Source organism: Chelon labrosus, assembly GCF_963514085.1.
Source record: "Chelon labrosus genome assembly, chromosome: 11".
NCBI lineage: Eukaryota > Metazoa > Chordata > Actinopteri > Mugiliformes > Mugilidae > Chelon > Chelon labrosus.
The window spans coordinates 28,280,172-28,298,948 of record NC_140344.1 but is presented as its reverse complement, the minus strand read 5'-3'; the positions used below and the strand labels follow the sequence as shown (position 1 = coordinate 28,298,948).

At 41.4% G+C, this 18,777-nt stretch overlaps 1 protein-coding gene across 6 annotated transcripts in view; it reads right to left on the bottom strand.

The window, feature by feature from the left end:
- The window catches only part of ndrg4 (NDRG family member 4), a gene marked incomplete at its 5' end in the record, with an annotated part of 60,987 nt that overhangs the window by 5,268 nt on the left and 36,942 nt on the right, over positions 1–18,777 (bottom strand). For 4 of the 6 annotated variants that reach the window (XM_084554418.1, XM_084554419.1, XM_084554420.1 and 1 more), the window contains 10 exons: positions 2,629–2,680; positions 3,311–3,367; positions 3,456–3,559; positions 4,191–4,247; positions 4,344–4,430; positions 4,958–5,018; positions 5,380–5,442; positions 5,572–5,692; positions 9,625–9,730; positions 17,802–17,840. In XM_084554418.1, the coding sequence (XP_084410544.1) occupies positions 2,629–2,680; positions 3,311–3,367; positions 3,456–3,559; positions 4,191–4,247; positions 4,344–4,430; positions 4,958–5,018; positions 5,380–5,442; positions 5,572–5,692; positions 9,625–9,730; positions 17,802–17,840 (747 nt within the window). Of the gene's footprint in view, positions 1–2,628; positions 2,681–3,310; positions 3,368–3,455; positions 3,560–4,190; positions 4,248–4,343; positions 4,431–4,957; positions 5,019–5,379; positions 5,443–5,571; positions 5,693–9,624; positions 9,731–12,491; positions 12,513–17,801; positions 17,841–18,777 lie in introns of those variants that run through there. The other 2 variants (XM_084554422.1, XM_084554423.1) reach the window with 1 other exon arrangement.

Sequence of the window (18,777 nt, the reverse complement as noted above, 5' to 3'; positions counted from 1 at the left end):
GAACTTTTACATTTTACATTTTCCTTTATTTTTATCAGGTTATCATGAGGAAAAATTAGTCATTAGCTAACATTGGAGATTCGCTGGTATGCAGATGATATTCAATTATACGTATACAACAGTACTGACTCTCTAACCGCTTTCCTGGTGTCAAGAAACAGTGGATGAAAATTAAATTATTAAAACTAAATGAGGACAAAACGTAAATATTAAAATAGACTTGATGCTCTGCTTGTCTGAGTTTAATATTAGACTCTGAATGTCTGAAAATAAACCATCTCCACTAAGAGTTTGATCATTTGAAACAAAAAATACCTCATGCCTTAATTTCTTGTTGAAGTCTCTGCTGCAATACAACTACAACAACCTATCCAGAACCCAACTGTTAGACTTAACCAAAAACAGAAACGGTGAGATGGTTACACAGATTTGAACAAATCTACAGGCGTTCCCATATAAATTTAATTAAACCAGTGCCTAAATTGTAGAACTACTACAATCCTTTGTCCCAGCTGAGGTGAAAGAGTGATCAAACTACACAAACACAGAGTCCCCATAAACCCAAACCCTGGTCTTTTGCCTTCATCTAGTGGCCACATGGTGGTACTACAGATAAGAAAAAACACTGCCACCATTTTCTTAGTCTCATTACACTGACTGGAAACACTTGTGTGCACAGCAGCCACAAGGAGGAAATCTCAATATTTTTATGGATTCTATAACGTGCACAATTATAGAATTTGATGACGTACAGGGTAAATAAAATGGCCAGAAGTTGACATGCATCCACACTGCGTCCTGTAGCAGGAATTGGTAGGATTTTGTTGAGGTTTTATTCCCTGTCAAGAGGTAAAAACCCAATGTGGCACACTTTGAAGAGACAACCTGGTTCTACTTTTACTAAAAACCTTTCTATAAACTCCTGATCCAGTTCTAGTCAATGGGTTGTCAAATGAGAGAAGAAAACAGAACAAAGTGAAAAGCAGGACTACATATAGACACATGGGAAGAAGGGTTAATGAGAGACAGGTGAGACTAATGAGGGCGGAGCACACAAGGAGAAACCAATCAACCAATCAAAGAGGGGATAACACAGGAAGTTTATCGCAAATTAATCAGGCATAGTAGCAGCCACAATGTCCCTGACACTGGGAATCTATTCTCTGAAGTCTGACCTATCTGTAGAGACCAGGGTCATGAACATGGGCCTGAGAGCTTTGCATCTAGTCCCAAATAAATGTTGGGTCCCTGCACCTTAGGGCTTAAAACGTTAAGGTGTGGTCTTTGTTGGTGATCTGTCAGTCGGAGTTTTGATTTGACTGATGAGTTCTGTGATCCGCACAGAACGTATTACACGTATTTATTTAATCATGTTTTGCATCTTTAATAATCATGAATCATGAATAAATGTCATTTAACCTGAGTGCATGTGTAGCAGCACGTATTAGTCTGTGTGTAGGTGAATGACCCAAATACTGCAGTGTGCTGCAGAGATGAGTCACTCAGGCAGCCTCAGCCGCAGTAGCTTGCACACACACACACACACACACATACACATGTGGACACACAACACGCAAGAGATCATCACAAACAAACCAGAACATGCTTTCCTTCCTGCTGCGTTTAATCTTTAATCCTTCACACATATTTTATTTTACTGCCCAGACGAACAAAACTGGTCTCCAGCTCAGATCTGTTTTGCTGTGAGTTTGCATCTGATTTTAGGTTAACTCCCTAAAATCAGATGCAAACTCACAGCAAAACAGTTTCAAAATGAGATGCAGGTCTCTGGAAGCGCTCCACAACTCAAGAATCTGCTCCCTACAAAGGAATGCACCGCCGCCTCAGCTGCTCACATCAGCGGATATGAAACATTAATGTAACCTCCATCTGTCGCATCCAATAAAACCACCTCTGCTAACATCTCTCCATCCCTCCATCCTCCCTCTGTGCCATCTTTCCAAGAGGTTTCATAACAACATCCCTCCCCATCCTTTCCTCCTCCTCCTCCTCCTCCTCCTCCTCCTTCATCTGACAGAGGAGCGATTTGATTTAAATTTGTGCAGATTAACTGGTGCAGAAGCGAAACATATCTGGGCCACTTCCAACTGAGAGACCCCAGAGACCCGGCGAGGCCATCTGTCCCCCGGAGACCAGACACACCTTCTGGTATCAAAGACAGACACAGACAGATGGACAGACAGAGACAAGACACACTCAGAGTCTCTGGAGGGTTGTAGAGGGAGTGGACCAGGACTCTGCTGGCTGACCTGCTTCTGGTTTCAAATGGACGAGGACAAGATTCAAACAGGATTTACAAGCCAAGAACAAAACACAGAGCAGAGCGAGAACAGAGGGAGGACAAGGGAGGACGAGGGAGGATGAGGGAGGATGAGGGGCGGAGACTGATATTTATTAGTTAAAGGAGAAAGGCAGCAGATGAAACAGAAGAAATGATGAAGTGGAATCTGCAACAGTACGGTGACGCATCGACCAATCACATGCATCTGCTTCACCTGTCAACACCCTGACCGTCCTGCTATTTTATATTTTATATGTTTCATATTGAATTATACATCAAACATCTTCCAGATGATTTCATATAATTAAAGGAGACATTGAACTCACCACTCCCTCCTCAGCGGGGGCGTTGTCTCCCACAACCAGCATGGCGGGACACCTGCAGAGGATCCAACAGCGTTCGTGGTTAATATTTCAAATTTTAAATGATTCTGCTGATTATTATTCACATCAACCCTCAGATTACTGATGCGTATCTGAGGACTCTGGATGAAAATCTAACAGGGTTATATTTATTTGTATGTTTAAAAATTGATAATATTTTTTTATTTCTTCATTTTTTTCATTTTTGTTTCATTTTTTTTAATTAAATTTATTATTTTTTTTATTTTTTCAATTGTCTTACACCTAGTTTTATTTATTTATTTATTTGTAGTGGTTTTTAAGAGATTTTGTTTTTTTTTTTTACATGCAACTGCAACTACTGTGACCAAGCAATTTAGTAAAAAGTCATATTTTACTTTAATTGAGGACCTACTTTATTGAATCTTATTGTTTAGAGTCAAGTATCAGCTTATTCTGCAAATAAATGAATTCATGGACTTCATTTCAGTTTCTCCAAGGTTAATATATATATATATATATATATATATATATATATATATATATATATATATATATATATATATATATATATATATATGTATATATATATATATATATATCATAATAGTATTAACTTCCATTAGTTTAGACCTTGTTGTAAAAGCAGAAAGTCCCACAGACTCACTTCAGGGTCTTGGCGTTGAGCACCGTCCCACTGCGGTTCATCTCCAGATCCCTCCGACTGAAACAGGACAGACATAACTTGTCAGTGTAAGGACTTAGTTTAAGGTAAAGTTAGATCCCTAAGACACGGCTGCATGCGTCTCCACCTGTTGTACATGTTCCAGAAGAGCTGCAGGTTGAACTGGTTGATGGTGTTGTTGATCTGTTGCCGGTAGCTCTGCACCAGCTCTGTGTTGTTCATCAGCTCCTCCTGCACATGAATGAGTCAGAGACAATAAGAAGCTGTTTGTAGAGATTTATTATATGTGGAGGACAAACTCTAAATGTTGGAATCAAGATGTTGGGTTTGTCTTAATCTCCCTTGGATTTTAGATAATTTAAACCTGGATAAAAACTAAAAACAATCTAAAATAATTATGGCTGTCAAAGTTAGTGCTTTAATAACATCTTACACGTTCATTTTTTGAATGCACGCATGTTCTCGACCCATATTGTAGCTTGGGAAATCAGGAAGTGATCAAAGCAGCAGTTTAGCTATGGAGGGGCAGTCGTAGTGAATAATTCTAGCAATTCTAGCAAGAACAAATTATTTAAGAGTAATATGAACTTGTAAAATACATTTAAAACAGGTATTTTAAAATGGCGATTAATTGCACCTTAACTATGGGAATAATGCGATTAATATATTTTAATCTATTGACAGCCGCCCTAAAAAATAATATATAATATAATAACTTATAGATCTACAGGTGTTTAAACCTCCTTCCATTGACCCATTATAGCAGAAAAATTGAGTTATGAAATTATTTTTAATTTATTAACTTCTAAGTGTTTGTTTCAGTTTACATGCGGTGAAACAACCGTGATGCCATCCAGCGTACCTGGCTGAAGAGATGAGGCAGGACGGTATCTGGCAGCGCGCTGGTCAGACCTGACAGCTGCAGGGACAGAGATGACGGTAAGAGAAAACAGAAAAGAAGCAAGTCTGGTTTTATAAATGTCTACAAAAAAAAATAAAAATAAAACAGCTGTACCTTGGTGGCGGCCCAGTCGATCCATCCTTTGCCGTTGGGGTCGATGTTGAGCAGAACCAAACCCTCCACCATGTCAGGGAAGATCAGCTGAGAGACACCGAGACATGTTTATTAACAGAGACAATTTATAAGTTTCTGCGTCCTTCATTTGTTCTCAGTCTGTCTGACTGTGGATTATTTGTGGCTTCCAAACTCTTTAGAGATGGTTCTGGAACCTTTTCCAGCCTGATGAGCAACAACAACTCTTTCTCTGAGCTCCTCAGAAAGCTCCTTTGTCCACAAACATGTGTTGTGAAGATCAGACTGAGACAAATCCCTGATTTATTTCAACTAAACCAGGAACTGAACCACACCTGAGTCTCATTACATTGATGGAAACACTTCTGAACACATGGACTCTGATTTAATCCTAGAGGAGCTCCTCTCTGATATGTAATATTGGCTCACTTTCCTCAATAAGCAAATGCACAACTATAATATTTCGTTTCATGTGTTTGATTGGGTTCTCTTTGTCGACTTTCAGGATGTCTTGAGTCATTTTATGCAGATATGTAGATCTAATGTAGAAGATTCTTGCATCAGGAACAGAGCAGGAGAATGAGGATTTGACTCACAGCAAACTTGGCCAGAATATAAGCTCCAGCTCCGACGCCGATCCCAACGATGCTCTTGAACCTGAGGAAGGATATTTGCTCCATTAGATGCAGAAGAGCTGCAGATGGTAACGATGCTACACAGAGAGCTGCTGCGCCTGTGCGATAGTACAGAATGCTATTGTTGGCGCTGCAGATGGAAGCAAAGTGTTGCTCATCTCAGCTGTGACTGGAACTGCATGTTCAGGCTAAAAATTACATCCTGTCAGCAACGGTGGACATTTTCTACTCTGCAATCTGCACAAACCCAGCTGCAGGAAGCTACACATGACCGGGAGGATGAGGAATAAGGCGACTCTTACAAATCTGCACCAGTGTGTTTTAAATCTGTGGCTGAAACCCGGGCTCAGTGTGAGGTTAGCTTCAAATCAAAGAGCACTGACCCAAAGTGCTGCACCACAGTGGGCAGCATCCCAGCCAGCTGGTCCATGGTGGGGTACTGGTAGCTGTGGAGAGAACAGAAACAACTCATGAGATTTAACTCTAAAGCCAGGATGAACATGTAAAATAACTAAATAATCATCCACTCATCGTCATTGGTTATCATGAAATGCAGAATGGTGTTTGTTTCGTACCCTTGTGGCAACTGAGAAGCTCCGATCTGCTGCCCCGGCGCGTCCACGTGGCAGACCACGAAGTGCTTGGTGATCTCCTGCATATCCTCGTTGTTGAAGAAGGTGTTGAAGCACAGCTTGTCTGCAGGAGAGCGAGGAGGACAGGAAATGAGCAGGGGCAGCGTGGGGGTGAGGGGAATGGATGTGATCGCATTAAATATGGACGGCAACTCGGAGGGGATCTCGACGGAGGCCATCTGTACAGCTGATCTTGTGCCAGCAAGGAGGAGGACAAGTCTTCTTCCAAACAACCTGACATATTTACCTATAAATCTATAATGACGTTCATGCGTGGGTCTGTGTATTTAAAAAGTACTAAACAAGTACATTTACCTTTTGTCCTTTAATATATGAAAACAGAAAGAGATCTAAAGGAGAAAACTGTTGTTATTTGATTCATATAAAACCAGAAGTTACTGGAGGTGAAGGTGAAGATGAATCTGATGAGTCTGGAGAAAGCACCAACGAGTTGAATTAGTTTAAAACTAAATAGCTGTTTAGAGTCCACTATCGTGTCTGTTGTGAAGGACTGTGACTGTGAAATAACCTTAAAGGACAAACAGTTAACAGCGATTAAGGTATTTGTTGAGACAAAATGTGTTGCTCTGATTGGCTGGAGCACGATCCAATGGCGTGCACAGGGATTTTTTTTCTTTTTATCGGAAAAGAAGGGAAATGGGTCTGGAGTCTGACAAATATATTTTGGTCCAATCAAATCATTTGGACAAACTTAGACATATAAAAAAAGTATGCTTATGAATTTGCATTAATCACTTTGGAAATCATGCAATTAAATATTTTAATTTATTGACAGCCCTTAAAATATTGTGAAACTGGGACAGTCAGATCGTTTTGGGGGCGGGGCTTTTATGTGATGATGGACAGAAGAGTAACAGTAATCAAACCATAGACTGTGTATAAATATGCATCTCCACTTCCTTGCATTGGCCAAACTGACGCTATTTTATTTTAAATACTACGCTCTGCTCTCCCTCCACCACTTACAAAGAAACGTTGGATTACACACTGTACTGATTATTTTTATCTTTTGTACAACTCTCACGGTCCCACTGGAGCGGTTGGCATGGCAACTGGTAGTCGCCATTATGTCACACGCAACTAAAACGAAAACTTATCAAAACAAAATTGACACTTGAACATTCATCAAAATTATATTAACTACCTAAAATGACATCTTTGAAAAAAAATTATTTCACATGTGTTGTAGTGTTTTAGTTCGGCCCAAGTCCCTCCCACTAACACGGAGGAGGCGGAGCTTATGACCTATACTGCAGCCAGCCACTAGGGGGGGCTCTACTGCTGTTCTGGTGTCCATCTTTATACTGTCTATGAGTCGTACACATCATCTGAGCAACGTGGAGTTGAATTAGTTTACAACTAAATATTTCTGATGGTTGAAGGACTATCTGGTATTTGTTTTGAGTCCGGTTCCACGTTAGGCTACAAATTAAGTAAGTGCAAATCAACTGTAGTGATTATAAATCTCTAAACTACAGCTGGTAGACAGTGATAGTTAAACATCTTCACAGACAGGACTTAAATAACCTTGTTTTTCACTTAATGTGACTAAACTGCAGCTGATTTGTTGTGAGAGTGACTCACGCAGGATTTGAAGCTGAACCGCAGCAGAAAGCCGAGAGCGTTAACCTCTAAAATATCTCCATGTATGACGGGACCGTCCCGCTGGCTCTGGGGTTGGCCTACTTTCAGCACCATGTGTGTCAGACTCCATGCAGCAGCGTTGTTTCCTCCTCAGGCTCAGACTGATTAACTAAATGAACCAATTAACACGACAACTGGGTTGGAAGACAGCGAGGAGAGGAATGGGAGGGGAGGGGAGGGGAGGAGCTGGACGCTGGGTCCCGGCCTCGCCTCGAAATGCCAACGCTAGGACGGAGGTTTGTTGTAAACAGCCTGAGTCACCGGTCAGAGCTCGCCGTCTGTACTCCTACTGACTCCATGACCTACTTCCTCCATTTCTACTTTCTTTCTCTCACTTTAAGCCACTCTCTCTCTTTCCATCCTTCCTGTGCAGTCACTTTTAATTCTTTCTTTCCTTTCCCGCTCCGTGACCTCTTTTCTGCTTCTTAAACCATCTCTCTCTCTGAATGCTTCTAATCTCTTCATTTCATTTTCCATTTATTTATTTATTCTCTCCCTCCACCTCCTGTTGTCTCTGCTCCGAGTCGTTCTTAATCGAGGGAGGGGGGCGGATTTCGGTGCCATCTGCAGATTTGGTTTAGTTTTAATGAAACGACAGACTCCCTTTATGTTTTGTTTTGTTATTTTTAGTTTTATTCGTTCATCCTTTCATCCCTCGCTCTCCTGCTCCATCCTGCATGATCGTGAGCTGCAGTCGAGTGATTTAGTGTCTGGCTTTGAATACTAATTCAGCTCTGAGGTGCAGCAGCAGCAGCAGCAGCAGCAGCAGCTTCTATCCTGGTCTATCTCCAGGAACCTGACACTGCACATGATTTCCTTTTTAATCTCCAATTAAACAGAGAAGCTGAAGAGACTCCAGACATCTGCAGTCAGCCAAGCCGTCCCGCTCCATCCCTGTCCCACCTCCACCCGGTTTGAGGCAGCGCCGCATTCCCTCCGGCTGGCCCCGCCCCACCTCCCCCTGCAGGATGGGGATGTTTTTCTGACCTACATTTCATCGACGTTGCCTCTCACGCTCACACGTTCACTTGCCTCCTCTTTTCTATTTTCGTCTTCACACTCACAGACTCGTCGTCTTTTGTTCTTCCTCGTTTTAACGCTGGCGACTGACTCTGAACTGTTGTCGTTGCACTGAGTTAAATTGGTGACACAGTGTGAACCATGAGGTTTAGTTCCCTCAAACACCAGCAGCAGAATAGACTGACTGTCTGCATGTGTGTTCATTTGGTTAATGAAGACGTGGACGATTTCTTTCTGTGACTAAGGTGAGACAATGACGAGCTAGAGCTAATATCTGATGAGGAAGACTATGAGGAGATGTTGGTGGGACGAGAATGTTATTTGAATGAATTTCAGACATTGCATGATCTCTTCTTTCAAAATGTGCGCCCCATGTGTGTCATGTGATCAGACAGGGGGACGTTTGTCTATCTGATCTCAGTTAGCGTTAGCCGAGCAAAACTAGCAAGCCTCCATCACGGTCAGTAAGCTAACTATGAAGTTAAATATGTCTCATCTAAGTACTAGTTAGATGAAGTTATTGCCTTCTGACTTTTTACATTTAAGCAGTGGACCGTAGAGTGGATAATGGATTAGCGTTTAGCATTCAGCTAAAACTGAGACATGCTACCTCTGGTATGCAACTCTGGAACGAGATATGTGTGCAGTACACATATAAGCTTCATTAAACTGGTCTAAAGGCGACGCATAGAACAACTGCCAATATTAATGTTGTTAGTTGTAGTTTGAATAAATGTAAAAGTGATTTTTCATCGACTAAAACTATCCGAGATAAACATGTGACTAAGACTAATGAGCATTTTATCTTATACTTGCTGCTACTTTATAGTTTATATACTGCATTATATATTTAATATCTTATATATCTCACTATGTACTGTACACAATATTTGCACATCTATATTACATCTGTAATAAATTCTACCTCACTCTACTTTTATTTTTTGATCTATCTATCTATCTATCTATCTATCTATCTATCCTTGTTTCATTGTGGTGGTGTTTTAGTTATTTTTGTGTTTTTTTTTTTGTTCACGGTTTCACTTGTTAACAGAATATTTTAAATATTTTAATCAGGACAATATAATAAAACTTAACTAAACTAAGAATCATTTAAAACACACATGGTGTAGAAACCTTTAAAACCTTTAAAACCTTCCCCCCATGTCTCTTTTCTTCCTTGAATCTGTTAATTGTGATGATGAAAGGTGTGTGTGTGTGTGATTTATGGACGTGAAGGAAGTGAGGACCAATTATCACCTCTGACAACACCACCACCACCCGGCGCAGAAACAGCACATCAGTACTCACGGTTCAGCCCCACGTCATGGTAGGTGAGGATCGCGGGTTTGTTGCCCTTCGGCGCGCCCCGGATCACCACATGCAGCATCCCGTAAGGGGTCTCCACATCGTGTTCCTGTCAAACGCACAACACACAAACACACACAGGGGTAAACAGATGTTCTCACATACCCTTATTCCTCATTAGTGTACGACGGAGGGGGTTGCCAGGGTCTCAATTGTAGAGAGGAAGGAAGGAGGACGTTAACTAGTGGGCAAAATATCAATAGTTCCTCCAGAGACACGGTATAACTTCAGTTTCAGTAACTTTGCTGAGAGCCAAAAGGAGGCGGGGTTTAATGTGGTGATGCACAGAAGCATAACAGTAGTCATACACGTCATCTGAGAGACGTGGAGTTGAATTAGCTCACAACTAAATGGCTCTGATTGGTTGGAGGACTACCCAGTTGAAGCAGGGGTATGTTTCTTCTCTGCTTTGCGGTTTTTCTTCATCGATGAAGCGATCAAAGCAGCAGTAAGTGGAAATTTCGAAATTCAAATATCTATACAGTGGAATTGAGTGAGGAAATCAGAGACGATACCAAGTGAAAACCCTAATAATAAGTAAATGCTAGAGGAGCCTCAATAGCTTGTTGACAAGTGAACCACATTTCTGAATTCTGAAGTTTTTTACACTTCCTGGCCAAAAAAAACAAGGTCTCACACTCTAATAGTTGGTTCGACCTCCTTTAGCTTTGATTACAGCACACATTCTCTGTAGCATTGTTTCAATAATCTTCTCCAATGTCACCAGATTTATTTCCATCCAGTGTTGCATTCATTTTTCACCAAGATCTTGTATTGATGATGGGAGAGTCTGACCACTGCACAAAGCCTTCTGCAGCACATCCCAAAGATTCTCAATGGGGTTAAGGTCTGGACTCTGTGGTGGACAATCCATGTGTGAACATGATGTCTCATGCTCCCTGAACCACTCTTTGACAATCTGAGCCCCATGAATCCTGACATTGTCATCTTGGAATATGATCCATTGATGGAATAACCTGGTCATTCAGTATATTCAGGTAGTCAGCTGACCTCATTCTTTGGACACATAATGTTGCTGAACCTAGACCTGAGCAACTGCAGCAACCCCAGATCATAGCACTGCCCCCACAGGCTTGTACAGTAGACACTAGGCATGATGGGTGCATCACTTCATCTGCCTCTCTTCTTACCCTGATGGTTCTCCACTATCCTTCCAGTTTTTAATAATGCGTTGGACAGTTCTTAACCCAGTTTTAGTAGTTTCTACAATCTCCTTAGATGTTTTCTCTGCTTGATGCATGCCAGTGATTTGAATTATTTGAATTATCCAATAGGAGGCTGGTACCTATTTGATCAGTTAAATCCAGACAGTGTATATTTTTTTGTATTGTTTGAAACACGTTCAATAATGAAATCCAGATGGAGTAGACTCACTAGGAACTGAGTCTGGCTACGTCATCGTTAACCAAAACCAAAGTCTACATCATGTCGTCATTAAGAACCAAGGAAGCTGAAATATATGTGAAATACAAACTCTGCAACTCTACAAGCAACAAGAATACAATGTTCCTCTGTTCAGTGCCACATATTTTCACGAAGGTGAAAAATTCCTGCTCTTGAACGCAACGGACCGAGTGTCTTCTTCAGCTCAAGACATCAGCCGTTGCTCCGTGATGTTTACATTTGAATTTGAATCAACTTTGTTGCCATTATGCAGAACATGGTACAAGGAACATCTCTCTAGTCACCAACACAGGACAGAAGAGACGAAAACAACTAACCAGTGAATAAATAAGTATGATTGCAAATGTGAAATTCAAAGTCGTGACACGTTTGAATAATAATAGCAGCCTATAGTCTACTCTGGTCCAGAGGTTCGGTCTTTGACGCTCCCATGAGAAACTGGTCTCGTGTTGTCAGCCACATTTTGTCAGCGTCCGCAAGTCTCAGCTATCCCAACTCAAAATGGAGGAGGTAGATATGTGTTACCATGACACGCGCACTCATACAAACAGCAGAGAGGTATTTTGGGATGGTTCACCTGTTTTTTTTTTTAGCTGCTCGTGTCTGAATCCTCTTCTCTACATCAAACAAAACACAAATCCAATCCTCGCGTGCTTTCACACCTTAAACCGTCTTAGACGCAGAGCAAACAGCTGAAGCCTTTGTCAATCTGCAGAAACAACCTCCTCCTCTTTTCCAACATCAGACACGTTCACTTTTATTTAAATAGCTCCCAGATGACTCACAGCTCCGCAGAGCCACAAATTCTGCATAATCCCCTGAAGCAGCAGCAGCAGCAGAGAGTCATGCAGCCGGCCGTTAATCCAGCCAGATTATCTCTGTGTTATTTCAGCGTTAACATCAACGTTATCTGACATCAGCCTTCTAATTTGCACCAGAGGCTTTGTTCACTTTGTCTGTGTCCTCGTGACCTTCACACCAGAAGCAGGAGGAAAACCACAGAAGAAGAAGAAGAAGAAGAAGAAACCACAGCAGCTCACAGAGGGAGAAGAATCAGAATAAGATGCGGCAGCAGCAGCTTTTATGAAGAACCTGCGGTGGTTCATTTGATTTCAGGGCACGCTGCCCCCCCCCCAAGGTTACAAACATGACACTGCAGAGGCATCAACACTTCCTGCACGCGCTCAGTGTGCACGCTGCACAGCATCTGTTGAAGTGTGTCAGTGGGCCAGGCGGCCTCTGAACACAGACGCATCAACTCTTTTATTACGAGGGAGAGATTCAGGAACAGAAGAGAAGCTAATAAATATTTAAGTTTCAAATTTAGGATTTTTGGATTTTTTTAGGATTTTTGACGAAAGAAATGTAGATCCTTCATCACTCACCCCGTCCCAGCACTCAGGCATGGCTCCTCAGTGAGTGTGCTCCCAGAGGATGAAGAAGAAGAAGAGGAGGAAAAAGAGGGTGCAGACGAGCAGCCAGGCCTCTCCTGTTTTACGGGACTAGGTCCTGGTGAGTACTCGCTGGAGGATGGAGAGCTGGATGCTGGATGCTGCAGAGTCTTTGTCTGCTCAGCTCCAGTGTGAGCCACGCTCTTAAAGCCACCCTCCTCCTCCTCCTCCTCCTCCTCTCACACTCTATAGGCAGCAGATCCAGGGGGTGGGGCATGCCGGAGACGATTGGCTCAGAGAGCTGCCTCCCCTGCCCCGGGTTGGTCAGCCGTCCCTGTCAGTCTTTGTCCGTCTCTCTCATCAGCACCACTGCTCTGGCTTTGCTAAGGTTCTGTTTTTCTTCTGCGACCTCATTACGTTTCAGGCTTTTGGCAAAAACAAACCGACTGCTGATCACGAATTAGGACAAACGTTTGAGTGTGAGTCATCCTGCACTGGACCAGGACGGACGTCTTCATCCTGACAATATTTAAACCAGGGGTGTCCAAACTACGGCTCGTAATTTAATTTAACTCCATTTTTAATCATTCATTCATTTTCTACCCCAGCTGTCATTGGTCTAGAGGTGGGGTCCACCCTGGACAGGTCTCCAGTCTATCACAGGGCTAACACAGAGAGACACTCACACATACGGCCAATTTAGAATCACCAATGAACCTAACCAGCATGTCTTTAGACGGTGGGAGGAAGCTGGAGAACCTGGAGAGAACCCACGCAGACACAGGGAGAACATGCAAACTCCACACAGAAAGGATTAGAACCCAGAACCTTCTTGCCCTGTCAACCATGCTTCAGTCCAAAGCAACAAAGAGTTAAATATATGTATAAATATATTCCACAGTATTCAGGTGTTAATACATCCAATTACTTATTAACACCCCTCACCCCACCTATCATCCTGATTAAGAACTGATCTGATGCTGGCTGTTGTTTTTTTATCATATTTATTTACCTGTATACCTCATCTGAGATTAGTCTGAAGCCTAACCAGCAAAATCAAGGTGTTTCATTTATTTGTTTCCAAAGTTTATTATTTGATCTTCTCTCTTTTATTGGAATTAACACATGAGAAGAAGAGATGAATTCAATTAGACATGTTTAGTGACCGCTGTTCCAATTAGCTTCACATTATTTCTTTTCTTAGACGGTTAACATTAGTTTCTTTCATTTTTTCTTTTGTTCTTTCATTCTCTCTTTCATCCATCCTTCATTTTTTCTTTTCTTTCCTTCTTCATTTTTCTTTCATTCTTTCTTCCTTTCTTTCTCATATTCTTCCTCCCTGCTGTCCCTCCTTTCTTACTGTCTCAAGTTCTTCCGTCCTTCCTTCCATTCTTTCTCGTTCTTTATTTCCTTTCATTCTTTCTTTCTTTCTTTCTTTCAACCATCCTTCCCTTTTTCTTTTCTTACCTTCTTCCTTTTTCCTTTATTCGTTCTTTCTTTCTCTTTCTTTCTCTCCCTTCCTTCTTTCATATTTCCCTCCTTTCTTACTTCCTGCCTCAAGTTTTTTTTCTTTCTTTCTTCCTTCCATTCTTTCTCTTGTTCTTTCTTCCTTCCCTTTCTTCTTCTTTCTTACTTCCAGTCTTTCTTCCATTCTTTTTTCTTGTTCTTTCTTCCTTCCTTCTTTCCTTCCTTTCTTCCTCTGAGTTGACTGTTCCTTCCTAATATCAGTAATAAAGTCATATGATCTAATTATCATTATTAATTATTATAACCTGAACCTAAAATTAAATTCCTGACATGAAGGTGAGTCAGCGATGGCGTCTGATTGGCCGTCGTGCTGACTGCACATCTGTGGTGTCATTCAGGCCTTTTGTCCTGCCTCCTCCCCCCCGACCCCAGCTCTCCCCCCTTTTCTCTCCCTCTATCTCCTCTTTTCTCTCTCCATCTATCCGCCTCTTTCCTGTTGACAGAACGCTCGGCGTGCTGACCCAACTTTCATCGTCCTCTCCCTCCCTGCACACGGCAGATTAACTCCCTCCCTGCTGACGCTGCATCACGCCGTCGGCTTGAACTCACAATCAGAGCGTTTGGAGGGAAACCGAAGACTAAACGTTTATATCAAACTAAATGTATCTGTAATCCATTTCACCAGCAACGCTCCTGTCTCCAACACAATTTCCTACTTGATGCTTAATTAATATTTATAAAGATTTGTTATGTCAAGGGATCAAACTTTGCAGGGGGCTTTCTGCGAGGAGTTTACATGAAATCATGTCTTCATTCTTTGAGTCTTTCCCTTAGCCCCTTTTCATCCCATCTCCTTGACTTCTCTTCATCCCTTCCCCTCGACCCGTTTCATCCCATCCTGTCGATGCGTTTCATCCCATCTCCTCGACCCCTTTTTATCCCATTCCCCGATCCCTTTTCATCCCATACATTGCCCCTTGAGGACAAATAAATTGATTTGAATTGAATTAACCCCTTTTCATCCCACACACTCGACCTTCCTCATCCCTTGATCCATTTATCTCACGACTTGTTTACAAATAAACTTATTTGCATCAATTAAGGTGCGGCTTTGTTACTTAAGTGTCTAGTTATGGTTGTTTTGCCTTTGTAGAGGTTTTGCATCCATCTCTTTTCTATCTGTTCTATTTGTTTGATTTCTCTTTAACATGATTTTGTGGTTATTCTGCATCTTGCAGTGACCCTTTTGTGTCTCTTTATGTTGCTGTCTAGTCTTTGTGGTTCAGTTTGTCGTTCATGTATGTATTCGTGTCTCTTTTTCAGTATTTCTGCTTAAAGAATTGACACAAGAACGCTGAAAAAGCAACACAAAATGAACACAAACACATGCAACTCGACTAGAAACAGACAGAACACAACCACATAGAGTGCATGATGAGAAAGACATGAAAAATGACACCAAGAGACACAAAAGGGCCACTACAAGATGCAAAATAACCACAAGATCGTGTAAAACAAGTAAAGTAAAACAGACTACAAAGAGACAGTTATGTAAAAGTTGGAAAGAGATACAGAGTGAACGAACATACATGCAAAACCTCTACAAGGAGGCAAAGCAACCATAAAAAGACACAAAACAACCCAAAAAATTTATGCAAAACACAAATAATCAAGCGAGTCCAGAATCAAGAGCATGAAATTATCAGAAAGAGACAGAATACAAAAAAATTACGCCTACAAGATGCAAAATGATCCCAAAACGATGGAAAACAACCAGAAAGAGATGCAAGCAAACGTAATGTGATGGAAAAGTGGAAAATCAGAAATAAAATTAAAACAAATAATCACCAAGCGACTGCCAATAAACACTAAATTACCTCTTTAAGGTACAAAACAGCCAGGAAGAGACACAGCATGAACAATGAGATATGCAGAACACAGAAATGAATAAAGTTGCTCTGATCGTGAACAAGTGACTCACTCCATAAATGAGGGAATTGATTCTCTCACCTGCAGCTGAGAAACAACACAGCTGTTAAAATGCAGCGTTGTTATTTCAAGATAACTCGAAGCGTCGGCTCGGGTGCGAAGACGAGGTGTTTCATGAGGAACGGCTGACACTCAGCACATGTCTACGTGACTAAAATTAGACCGGCAGAGCAGCTATATGCGTGAAGCTCTGAGTTATCTAACTGATGTCGTAATGGTTCGTAAAAGTTTAGAAATGAGATGGTTCCGGTTCCCTGCTCTGATCAGCCGAGTCAAACCTAAAGTCACAGTGCAAATAATCCACAGTCAGACAGATTGAAGACGACTGTTCCCCTCCACAGGAGTGGTCCACCAACAAAGATCACTCCATAATAGTCTGAGAGGTCCCAAAGGAACCCAGGGGAACTTCTAAGCAGCTAAAGGCCTCTCTCTCATTGGCTGATGTTAATGTTGATGAATCCACTGAACAAACATGGTGTGATGGACAAAGACACTGCTCTCCAAGAAGAACATTTCTAAACATCATGTGGACAAGACAGAAGACTACTGGGACAATGTTTAGTGGACAGATGAGACCAAAGTAGAATAGTTTGGTTTAAATGAGATGAAACAACACTGCATCATTCCAGCATCAGAACCTCATCCCTCCATCAAACATGGGGGTGCTAATGTCCTGGTTTGGGCCTGTTCTGCTGCATGAATTCTGAATTCTACCAGTGAACTCTAAAAGAAAATGTCAGGACATCTGTCCATGAGCTGAATGTGAAGAGAAACTGGGTCATGCAGCAAGACAACGAGAACCAAGAACACAAGTGGTTCTACAAAAGAACGGTTAAAGAAGAACAAGATGAATGTTTAGGAATGGCCAAGTCAAAGTCCTGACCTTAATCCAATAGAAATGTTGTGGAAGGACCTGAAGCAAGCAGTTGATGTGAGGAAACCCACCAACATCTCAGAACTGAAGTGGTTCTGTTCTGAGGAATGGGCTAAAATTCCTCCAAGCTGCTGTAGACCACTGATCAGCAGTTACCAGAAACATTTATTTACAAGGAGGTCAATATATCAATATGCAGTTTTCTAAAAAAATATCTTGTTAAGCTAGAAGACTATTGGGATTTTGTGTGTGCACAGATGAAACCAAAGTAGAATAGTTTGGTTTAAATGAGAGGCGTCATTCCTGAATCAATTATATGACCAAAATCTTAAAAATGTTTAAGAGATAAAACAAAAAGTGATGCAAACAATAAACAGAAACATCGAAAAGGAGAAGCAAATGTATGCAAATCTGCATAGGACCTTCAGAGGAGGACCTCCTTCCATTGCTCCAGAGTCCAATCTTTATGCTCCCTAGCAAATTGAAGCCTTTTTTTCCAGTTAGCCTCACTGATTAGTGGTTTTCTTAAGGCTACACAGCTGTTCAGTCCCATCAATCAGGATTTTTTTTCCCGCATTTCTTCCTGGAAGACGATGGTTCTCCACTATCCTTCCAGTTTTTAATAATGCGTTGGACAGTTCTTAACCCAGTTTTAGTAGTTTCTTCAATCTCCTTAGATGTTTTCTCTGCTTGATGCATGCCAACGATTTGACCCTTCTCAAACAGACTAACATCTTTTCCACGACCACAGGATGTGTCTTTAGACATGGTTGTTTAAGAAATGAGAAGCTACTCATTGCATCAGTTGGGGTTAAATAACTTGTTGTCAGCTGAAAGATAATCACCCATGCAGTAATTATCCAATAGGAGGCTCCTACCTGTTTCATTAGTTAAATCCAGGTGGAGACTTTTGAAATAAAGAAAGACGAAGTGCCGCACAAGCTGCAACCACAAAAGACGAGCTGATATCTTACCTTCCAGTCGCCTGGGGGCATCAGTTGCTCGCAGCTTTCCTTCAGAGAGAGACAGACAGAAGCAGAGATAAAAGAAAGGGAAACAAGAAATTAAAACAGGAGGGAGATTAGCACAGAAATCTACATGTATATATATTCCTCACACATGACATCCATAGATGGAGCTGAAGGCCGCTAGACTCATGGAAGAGCAGCACAAGCTGTGCACTGTAGGTCCAAACCACAGACACAGAAAAACAGTTTCCCAGAAGCACCTCGGCGGAACTGCATCAACATTTACTGTCAATAAACTAAAATAATAAAAGATTTTCCTTTTGAATTTATTTAAAGGAGTATTCCAGCAATTTAGGATTACACTCGCACTGACTCACGAAATGTAACGTCTAATTTCACATTTCACTTGTCGGTTATATGTTTTTTTGGAGAGCTGCAGACTGAAATGACGGACTGCCCCTTTAAATTGTCGTCTTTCATGTTGGAATACAGTTGTTTGGTTGATGCACAAATCTTGAAGTGCATGTGGGAAACTGGGAGCGACTCGGCAGTAAAAAGTGAGAAAGGATGGTGGTTTTTAAACACAGGATGGTGATGATAGCCAGATGCACCCTCACAGCGAACACATCAGCGTCAAGATGGAGCAAAAAAATATCATAAGGGCGTCCCGTGAAGTGGAAGAAAGCGACTTCACTTTGAGTCTAACGCCTGACTAAATATTATCTTGTAGCTGAGGTGGTCACTGTTTGAGGAATCTGTCTTGAGTCTTCGTTTAAAGGACAGGCTCTTTGTTGGTTTTTCCAGTTTGTCTTAAGACGGTTTTCACACGTGCACAGTGAGACATGTAATAATTAGTTTTATCAATAATAAAAATCAAATTGATTAATAAAGCCTCCATAGATACACAGTGGTTTTTATATGGAGGCCCAAAGCGCTCAATACTTCATTAAAAAATACCAAATGGATCATTTAACAAGTTGAG